At 58.3% G+C, this 10281-nt stretch overlaps 1 protein-coding gene across 1 annotated transcript in view; it reads right to left on the bottom strand.

Moving 5' to 3' along the window:
* Nucleotides 1-10281, bottom strand: part of Slc44a4 (solute carrier family 44 member 4) — a 15472-nt gene that overhangs the window by 823 nt on the left and 4368 nt on the right. Inside the window, exons 7-20 of the mRNA XM_055592025.1 lie at nt 10008-10068; nt 8034-8121; nt 7875-7958; nt 7359-7594; nt 7147-7246; nt 5710-5802; nt 5406-5508; nt 2132-2385; nt 1946-2040; nt 1735-1838; nt 1558-1631; nt 1266-1336; nt 1074-1168; nt 916-1000 (exon numbers count right to left, since the gene is read on the bottom strand). Coding sequence (XP_055448000.1) covers nt 916-1000; nt 1074-1168; nt 1266-1336; nt 1558-1631; nt 1735-1838; nt 1946-2040; nt 2132-2385; nt 5406-5508; nt 5710-5802; nt 7147-7246; nt 7359-7594; nt 7875-7958; nt 8034-8121; nt 10008-10068 — 1543 coding nt within the window. The remainder of the gene's footprint in view (nt 1-915; nt 1001-1073; nt 1169-1265; nt 1337-1557; nt 1632-1734; nt 1839-1945; nt 2041-2131; nt 2386-5405; nt 5509-5709; nt 5803-7146; nt 7247-7358; nt 7595-7874; nt 7959-8033; nt 8122-10007; nt 10069-10281) is intronic.

Genomic DNA, 10281 nt, shown 5'->3' with positions numbered 1-10281 from the left:
TGGATGGTGGGAATGGCTGGATGGTGGGAACGGCTGGATGGTGGGAACGGCTCGATGGTGGGAACGGCTGGATGGTGGGAACGGCTGGATGGTGGGCATGGCTGGATGGTGGGAATGGCTGGATGGTGGGAATGGCTGGATGGTGGGCATGGCTGGATGGTGGGAATGGCTGGATGGTGGGCATGGCTGGATGGTGGGAATGGCTGGATGGTGGGCATGGCTGGATGGTGGGCATGGCTGGATGGTGGGAACGGCTGGATGGTGGGAATGGCTGGATGGTGGGAATGGCTGGATGGTGGGAACGGCTGGATGGTGGGAATGGCTGGATGGTGGGAATGGCTGGATGGTGGGAATGGCTGGATGGTGGGAATGGCTGGTTGGTGGGAATGGCTGGATGGTGGGAACGGCTCGATGGTGGGAATGGCTCGATGGTGGGCATTGCTGCTTTGCCGGCACAAGGCTCTGGCTTCTATATCACGGTCACTGTCGCCACCAGGACAAAAAAGCACCATAATTCCAGCCCTTGGGGGCTGAGGCAGCAGTTTGAGCTAGCCTTAGGTTTAACTAGCTCCTGTCCAGCCTGCGCTATGTAGTGTGACCCTGTCTCATCTTCCTGCATGCTCCTGCCCTCTAAGAAACTACATAAAAGAAGAAAATGCCTAACTATGACTACCTCCCGGAAAGTGCTAACCCCTACCTCCATTTCCCAGCCAGGCCTCGGTCTGAGAAGGTCCCCTCTCTGAGAACACCCAGGCTTTGTTCCTTGCTTTTCCCCTCAAACCTCCAGCCTTGGGATGTCTGCAGACATTCCCTCTGACTCATTCAGTTCACGAAGCTACAAGCAACTGGTCTCCAAGAGACGCCCGAAGAGTCAAGAGGTTTCCAGGGGGGAGGCGGTTGCGGGGGGACACTCACGGAAGCAGAGGAAGAGCGTGTCTACACACATGCCGAAAACGCTGAAGAAGCCACTGGCGATGACGTAGGCCCCCAGGATGGAGGTCTGCAAAAGACAAGACCGACTGGGACCCCTGGGCGCCCCTGGGGACCCGGGTGGGCCAGAGGGCGTCACTCACCATGATGGGCAGCCAGTAATAGTTAAGGTTGGGGTTCTCGAAGTCTCTCCCCAGCCCCTTGATGCGGCCGGAGAAAAAGAAGAAGGACAGGACGCCTGAGGGAGAGAGTCTGGGGTCAGCGCTGTTCTCTAAGGACCCCCTTCCCGCACCCCAGGGGGCACCTGACACCGAGAACCCGGTATCGACCCTTACCGACACCTCCGACCACCAGCAGCTTCCCAAAGAAGAGCAGCAGGTCTGTGACCTTATCCAGGACAACAACCCTGCGTGGAAGCCAGGGCAGACCGGGGTGAGGAGCGGGGGGGGGGGGGGGGGGGGTGAGGACCCGGCGGGGGTGCGGGCCACGAGGCAGCTCTAGCCCCCTCTCAAGGCGCAGAGCAGGGGAGCAAGCATTCGGCCTTTCTGAGCTCTCTGCCCCTGAGGCTGGCGTTGGGATGGGAGAAGTGGGGAGGGGGCCACCGGGGGCACGGCAGGGCAGCCTCACCGGACAATGTTCCTCATGAGCAGCATGAAGGCATTTTTGGCTGAGACACAGAAATTCTTCCCATAGATGGCGATCTAAGGGGAGCAGGGAAGGTCAGAGCCACACTCCAGCGAGCTTGCCCACAGGCTGGCGGAGCCAAGGGTCACAGGGCGGGGGGTTGCTTGGGGCCATGCTCACCATGATGTAGGCATTGCGGTTGAGAAACTTAATAAACTTCTCCAGACACCAGAGGCAGCACTTGAAGCAGCAGAGGATGCAACGGGCCACAGGATTTTGGGCTCCTGCGGACAAAGGAAGCCCACTCGAGGGAGGCCGCTGCCTCCTGCCTGCCGGGCCCTCACCCAGGCTCCCGCTGCCCCGCCTGCCCCCGCCCCCACCGCCCATTCACCTCTCAGCTTGTGGTCGATGTACTCCAGAATGATCCGGGCTATTTGCACAAGGGTCAGGATGAGGGCTCCGAATGCCAGCGAGCCCGTGTGGTAACTGCAGAGGGCAGTGAGGTAAGCTGAGGCACACCGGCAGTGCCCGGTACGCCTAGGGCTGACATCTCCCTAGGGGGCCTCCCATGGCTCACCGGAGGGTGCGGATGAAGGCCGAGCACAAGGGGAAAGTGGGGATGTCTCGAGGCTTGTGAAAGGCCCAGTAGAAGGAGGCGAAGGCCCCAGCAAGGACACACTGGCCCAGGGCCAGGACCCAGTTGACAGTCCAGAAGAGCCCCAGGACCCCGTAGATTTGCAGGTTGAAGAGAGAACGCTGGGCTACGCCCGTGGACGAGTAGCCCTGGAAGACGCACGTGAGCTCTTTGCACGAGGAGTTGTTGGGTGTGGCCTGGGGGTGACAAGGACACAGCAGGTTCACCCCAGGAGCTGCAGGCAGATCCTTGGCCATCCCTGTGGCTAGCGGCCTCCAGACTCAGCGCCTCAGCCCTGCCACGGCGTGACCAACCAGCTTCCTGCTTTCAGACCGGCCCGGAGCTATCCAGAGCGCCTGGGCGAGCCAGTGTGTGGGCGCTTTCAGCACGCTCCCTCTTCCTCTCCCGGCAGCCTCCTGGAGGGGCCTCTCCGGCACCGCCAAGACGCTGTGGGCATTTAATGACACCACAGTGATTCTGTTGTCCGTGACAGTGAAACGGTCAGTGTGTGTGTGTGCATGCGTGTGTATGTGTGTGAGTGTGTGAGCATGTTAGTGTGTGTGTGTGTGTGCGTGTGTATGTATGTGAGTGTGTGAGCATGTGAGTGTGTGTGTGTGTGTGTGTGTGTGTGGTGCATGCGTGTTTACCCACATGGTTTTTTCAGGACGGAACCCCAATCCTCACACAACCTGCAATACCCTCACACCAAGCTGAGGCTCATGTCCGGCTTTTGGACTTCCCCTCCTCCTTCCTCTTCTCCCCTCTCCCCCTGTTCCTGGTGTGGAATCGGGGCTTCTTGAACAGAAGACAGCTCTAGCCGAGTCCTCGGCTCTGCCTTTCTGTCATCTGTTACGGGCTGGGGAAGTGGACCAGTTGGTGGAGGCTCGCCTGGCAAGCCCAAGGCCATCACGTAAGACCCTGCGTAAGGTGCCAGGTGCGGCAGCACACGCCTGTGGTCCCAGCACTCGGGACTCAGGGGCAGCCGGATCTCTGAGTTCAAGGCCAGTCTGGCCTACATAATGAGTTCCAGGAACAGCCAAGGCTACACATAGACAAAAAATGTACATAAAGAAATCATTTTTTTTTTTAAACATGCATGTTTGGGCACACCTGTAATCACAGAACATGGGAGGTAGAGTCAGGAGGATCAGAAGTTCAAGGTCAACCTCTGTCACATAGCAAGTTCTAGGCCAGCCTGAACTGCATGAGACCCTGTCCATAAGTAGATAAACAAACAAACAAATGCTATTTGAGATGCATCTTACCGTACTTACAGGTAAAGTAGCAGAGAGTCAGAATCTGTATTCAAATTACCTGGTGCTACCTTACCCCTATAATCCCAGCACTCAAGGAAGCTGGGGCAGGGGGATCACCATGAATGTGGGCCAGCATGGGCTACAGAGTAAGTTTCAGGCCAGCCTGGAAAGAAAGAAAAAAAAAAAAAAAGGAGAGAAGAGAGAGGGAGACAGAAAGAGGGAGAGAGGAGAGAGAGTGTGCACGAGCGAGCTAAGCCTGCCTCAGTGGATGAACTCACTGGCTGCTCCTGCAAGCGAGCCGGCTCCGTTCCCAGCTCCCACCTGCTGGCTCATACCATCTGCAACTCTACTTCCAGGGGACCCGACGCCCTCTTCTGGCCTCTTTAGACAGCAAGAACCATGTGGAGCACAGACTAGGCCCGACACTCACATGCATCACGGTAAGACAGAGAAATAATAACTCTTAAAAAGGGAGGGGAAATATTTCTTAACTGCCCAGAGGCTCCCCGTGCAGCCCAGAGATGGGAGCTTGTGTAGGACCCTGCAAAACTCCGGAAGTTACAGGCGGGGGCTGGGAGAGAGACTGCGAGTCCCGGGGACGGTCAAGAATGTAGCTCACGGGGCTGGAGGGATGGCTCAGAGGTTAAGAGCACTGGCTGCTCTTCCAAAGGTCCTGAGTTCAATTCCCAGCACCCACATGGTGGCTCACAACCATCTATAATGTGAACTGACTCCCTCTTCTGCAGGTGTAAATACAGATGAAACACTCATACACATAAAATAAATAAATCTAAAAAAAAAAAAAAACAAAACGGAATGTAGCTCACGCCTGAGGCCCTGAGGCCCTGGGCTCAAACACTGCAGAAGCCGAGGAGGGAAAGGAGAAGGGGGTTTTTACAGGAAGCTGAGGCTGTGGGATCTGGGCGAAGGGGCTCACCACCTATGGTCAGTTCCGCTTATGAACAATTTAGAACTAAACAAATCCAGAGAACATGGTTTCTGAGGGAAGAGCCCAGCTTGGAATAAAGCCAGGCATGGGGTGCTGCATGCCTCTAACCGCAGCATGTGGAGGCAGAGACAGGTGGATCTGTGTGAGTCTGAGGCCATATCGAGTAGGCCTGATTCAAGAAAGAAAAAGAAAGGAAAAGAGAGAGAGCACAAAAGCCCCCCTTTCCAGCAGACCACTGTGGGGGTGTGTCAGGATGAGTGAGGACGCAGAACAGTATGTCTTTTACAAACCTAGAGGAGCCTTCTGGTTTCTGTGTGGGGATTCTTTGTTTGTTTGTTTACTTTGTTTTGTTTTTTGAGGCAGGGTTTCTCTGTGTAGCCTTAGCTGTCCTGCTCTATAAGAAGAGTCCAGGACAGCCAGGGCTATAAAGAGAAACCCTGTCTCGGAAAACCAAAAACAACAGAACCAGCCTGTTTCTCCGCTTGCGGCTTTTTGCTCTGTTTCTTCGAGATAGCCCCCCATAGCTCAGGCTGGCCTCAGACTGGCTGTGTAACAGAGCTGGCGCTGAGCTCCTGGTCCTCGGCCTCCGCTTGGGAGGTGGGCAGACAGGGAAAGTACAGACCCCTCCCCCACTCCCCTGCCTTCCCAGTGCCTGTCCCCTGGACTTGGAGAACATAAGACAATGCAGCCCGCTGGGGCCTCCGTCAGCTCGGAGACATTGTGCCCTGCACTGGACCAAGGCCAGAACACTCCTAACCCAGCCACCCAGACTAGCATCGGCAGGGGGAGCAGCCCCGGAGGAGGAAGGAAGTGTTGGACAGCCTGGAGAGAGGTCGGCACGCTGCTCAGCCTCCCACCTTCCCTTCAGCCTCCATCTTACTGTCACAGAACGGGTGACTCAGCTGCAGAGCTAAGGGAGCTCCCATGCGCCCCCTCGGGCCTTCTGCACCAGAGGAAATGCGGGCTACCTGACCCCCGAGGCCCCCTCAGCACCCACCCCAGCCCTTCTCACCAAGGGGTCACAAGACTTGTTCACAGGCGCGTCCTCACAGCCTGGTGTGCTGGTGTTGTACACCCAATAGACGTACTGGGGTTGCCCGGATGTGGCCAGGTACCCAGAGAGGAGTCAAGGAAAGCATGGCGCCAGCTGTCAGCCCCACGACACCCCGAAATGGCTGCCCCCGGGACCCTACACGGGAGGCTGGCATTCAACCCACGCTCTCCCTCGCCCCTCAGTCCCCTCCCACCCCCGCACAGGACCCGCCTGCCCTCCCCCCATCCCCCTGGAGCTCCAGTGGGGGCTGTGTAAAGGATACAGGGCGGTCACGGCCCAGTAGCCAATGCAGATGACCAAGAGGACGAAGGTGACCAGAGGGTAGAACATAGTTGACATCATCTGCCCTACAGCCCTGTGGGAAGAGAGCGGTCCGCCGGGGCCTCAGCCCTGCGCCTCATCTCCCCGTGGACCCCGTCTCCGGCCCGCTTGTTTCCCCAGAGACAGGGCCACAGCGCTCATCTTCCATGCCCTGTTCCAGGCAGGGCACGCAGCAGAGCGAGCACCTCGGCTCCCCGGGGTCTGGTGCCATGTTCTCCGCACTAAGCCAGCACTAATGCATTCAGTCCTCAGAAACGCCCCCGGCAGGTATAGGCTGATGTTTAGAGCGTCTTACCACAGGGAGCCTGGACGTGGTGGCACATACTCTCCCTTCCAGCACCGGGAGGCCGAGGTGGCAGGCTGCCACCAGTTTGAGGGTAGTCTGGGCTAAAAGGCGAGACGCGGCCTCGCAGGAATGGCAGGGGTAGGGGGTGGCACAGGAGCTTGCCTACAGGAGGCCTGAGTTAGAGCCACAGCGCGGTGTAAATGAGGCCTGGTGGTACTCGCCCACCACTGGGGGCAGATGCAGAAGGATGTGTTCAAGGACATCTTCAACACTTTGGTGAGTTTGAGGCCAACCTTTGCTGCCCCGAGACTCTCATGACCGTCTTGTGGGGCAGGGAGACAGGAGTTCAAGGTCAGCCTCACTTACATAGCTGCTTTGCCATTGGTCTGGGCTACAGAGATGGCTCTGCAGTTAAGAGCATGCACGCATGGGCTGCTCTCTCTGCGGGCTTGAGCTCGGTTCCCAGCACCCACATGGTGGCTCACAACTGTGTGTAATTCCAGTTCCAGAGGATTCAGCGCCCTCTCCTGGCCTCCATGGGTATCAGGCCTGTGGTGCAAAACACCCATACATAAAGCAACAGTGAATAAACCTTTTTTGTTTGCTTGTTCGTTTTTTGAGACAGGGCTTTTTGGTGTAGGCTTGGCTGTACTGGACTGGCTCTGTAGACCAGGCTGGCCTCGAACTCACAGAGATCCGCCTGCCTCTGCCTCCCTGAGTGCTGGGATTACAAGTGTTTGCCATGGCGCTCCTGCTCCATAAGTAAATCTTACCCTCTCCCAATGACAACAAAAGAAATCAGACAGGAAAACTGAGGCCCTAAGAGGCTGAACCGACAGGCAGTGGTGGTGCACGCCTTCAGCCTTAGCACTGGACAGGCCCAGAGGCAGGCGGATCTCTGTGAGCTGGAGGCCAGCCTGCTCTAGAGTGCCGAGTTCTACAGAATCCCACCCTGTCTCAAAAACAAGCAAACAAAACCCGCTGCAACGCAGTGTTACCCGCTGGACAGTTCTGCCTTTCTCCTCTGGGGTTCCCGTGACTTGGCCAGCGCCCCTGCCGAAGGCCCCCTCTCCCTCACAGGCAGGCCCTGACCTGCTGGCTTCCTTCAGCAGAGCGATGGCAATTCGGATCCGCTGGCGCAGGAAGATGAGCATGAGCAGCAGGACGCCCTCCAGGATGGCCAGGACAATTACTGCGTGGGGATGGACGGCAGGCGGTGGTCCCTGTCAGGGCCAGGCTCACCCGTCCAGGGCAGCCCTTGGTGGCCCACCGGCTGGAGGGGGCGGGCGGGGGGGGGCACTCACGTGCAGCCAGCCAGGTCTCCTGCACGCTCTGGTAGGCACTGAGGTTGGTGGTGAAGCCCAGGTGGGAGATGGAGGCGCCCTGGTCCCGCAGCACTCGGTACTGTTGGTAGCAGTGGTAGATGCCATAGGCCAGCACGGCGAGCACGCCAACGATGAGGAGCAGCACCAGGGGCGCCGCCACGAAGCGCAGGAGCAGGATAAACAGCAGGCTCAGCACCAGAGCCACACCCAGCGCCCTGCAGGCAAGGGGCGAGCGTGAGGGCCGCCCCCTCACCCCAAGCCCTTCTGGGTTCCCCAGGTTCCTTTCCTTCCGATCTCAAATGTCTCAAGTGTTCATAGATTGGTTTTTGGATACAAACACCCCCACCCTGCCTCAGGGTCGGTTCTCAGCTAGCTCCCGTGGGCTCACAGCCCGGCTCCAGGCTCCACGTGTAGACTTGGGGCAAGAGGGTCCGGGAAGGGCAGACCCGAGGCGGGGAGGGCAGGGGCTGGCTCCTGGGGAAGCCATGGACTCACACGAGGATCCAGTGCCAGGACTGGGCAAAATCTTCAAAGATCTTCACAGAGATGTCCCGGGAATTGATGCTGTCAAGGAGGCCACTGGAGGGGAGGGGCGGTCAGATGGGGCTGCGGGTAAGAAGGGACATGGGGGCGGGGAGCGAGGGTGTCATCTACCTGATCCCCTTAGAGACAGTGGAGTTATCGATGGAGAATTCCGGTAAGGTGACGTTGATGTTGGGGTACGGAAAACAACGCCCCAGGGCTAGAAGAGAGAACAGGGGAGGGTGGGGGTGAGGGGGTCCTCACTCTCCCATCCCAGAGCACTGCCAGGAGAGGGCAGTGACGGTGGGCTCTGCTCTTGGGGGGTGTCGTAGCCTGTATTTCCTCTGCTGCTGGTGGGATGTCCTCACACCCATTACCTGGATTCCTGCAATACCTCCAGCCCTGACCTTGCTGTCCTGCTTAGGTCATGCCACAGCTCCCATCCTCAGCCCTCAGCAGGCTCTGTCACGCCCCTGATTTCTGTGAGCTCTCTACCCCCCCCCCCCCCCGCTGTCACAGCGGAGCCTCTAAGGAGCCTCCCTCAGAGGGTCCGCTCAGTCTCAGCTCAGTCCCTGCCCGTCTCCATCTCAGCATCTCCAGCTGGGCCTGTTCCGTCACTTCAGAACCATGAGTAGCCAAGCAGGTTTGGATTTATCACTTACATCCCGGTATTGAGGAAACGAGGCGCGGAGAGGCTGGGTAGCTGGCGGGAGGTCTGCGTGCTGGCAGGCGCTGGGGTTTAAATGCGCATCTGCCTGCTCTGGAGCAGCCCCTGGGTGCTTTCCTTACCCTACCTGCCTTGAAAATCGTCTCTTCTCACGCTATCATCTAAAGAGTATCTTCTGCTGGAGAATATGAAAACGATAAAGGCAGGTGGCATGCCGGATAGCCTATCTGCCATCTCGGCGCGGGGACATGCTAGGCAGGAAGGTCACGAGTCTGGAGCCAGCTGGGCTACAGAATGGGATTCTATCTTTAAATAAGGCAAACCGGTTACGGTAGGGGTCGGGAAGGAGTGTGAGCTGATGAACGGTGAATTGTGACTGGCCTGCCCAGCCACGCCCATCTGTGAGGTCAGACCCGTTCGTCCAGGCGCGTTTTATTTTAAAAGCCTGCATTTGGAGTTATCGACGTTTTATTTTTGAGGCAGCGTTCACTGTGTAGGCCCCTGTGGTTCACTGTGAACCAGGCTGGCCTTGAGCCCACAGAGATCCCCCCCCCCCGCCTCTGCCTCCTGAGAGCCGCGACTGAAGGCGTGTGCCACTGCGCCTGACGGTGACTGCCTTGCCGGCAGGTGCGTATGCGCACACGTGTGGCACTGTGGCTTGTGCCAGTGGTGGCCAGAGGAGGGAGGCAGAGCCCCTGCTCTGTGGGTGTGGGAACCCGCACGGGGGCAACAAGCGCCTCTCCAGCCCCGCCCTCTGGCCTCAAGGTTTTTTGTTTTCCTTCCGATCTTGCCGTGCTGAGGGCGGAGCCCGGGGCGTTATACAAGCTAGGTGTGTACCACTCAGCTCTTTACCAAAGAAAGCGCCGCGTGTGGACGTGTGCGGGCTGCACAGTGCCTGCGGTGGTTAGAGCACTGGTCTCCGGAGCACAGTACGTTCCCTCCTTCCACCCTGTGGCCTTGGGGGTGGAACTCAGGCGGTCAGACTAGGCGGCAAGCCCTTCACCGTCAGGCCGTCTCACCGGCCGTTTCCTTGTTGTTTTGGGATAGGATCTTGCTCTGCGTCCCCAGGCTGACCTTTCACAGCCATCCTCCTGCCTCAGCTTCCCTGTCAGCTGTAATTGCAGGCTTGTGCCATCTCGTTGGCCCAGTGCTCCTTTGACCTCTGGTAAACAGCTCTGATCTCTCCACGGAGACGCAGCTCGAGCAGGGCGCGGCTGCCGCCGTCCTGCACCTGTCCCCAGCACCTAGCACATAGCTGCACGCCAGGCAGCAATCGTCTGACTCTAGGGTCCTGAGGCGGGGACGAAGGCCTGCTGCTCACGTCTGAGCCCCCACTGGCATGCGGGGAGGCTTCTCTCCCTCAGGGCCTGCTCCCTTCATTTGAGAAATGAAAATACTGGCTGAGTCGATGTCTGAGCGGGTAGGGCAGTGCTCCTCACCTGGAGAAGAAGGAAGAAGGAAACCGGGGCAGAGCTCCTTCTGCAGGCTTTCCATCACGCCCTGGGGGTGCAGAACACACAGGCACAGATGCAGGGCAGAATCACAAGTACCATCACCTCCACCATCATCACCACCACCTCCCCAACCATCACCACACCTCCATTACCATCACCACACCTCCACCATCATCACCACCTCCACCATCACCACCACCACCATCACCACCACCTCCACCATCATCACCACCTCCACCATCATCACCATCACCACCAC

Source organism: Psammomys obesus, unplaced genomic scaffold (genome assembly GCF_907164565.1).
Source record: "Psammomys obesus unplaced genomic scaffold, mPsaObe1.curated_primary_1811, whole genome shotgun sequence".
Lineage (NCBI taxonomy): Eukaryota > Metazoa > Chordata > Mammalia > Rodentia > Muridae > Psammomys > Psammomys obesus.
This window is presented reverse-complemented; position numbering and strand designations above follow the sequence as displayed.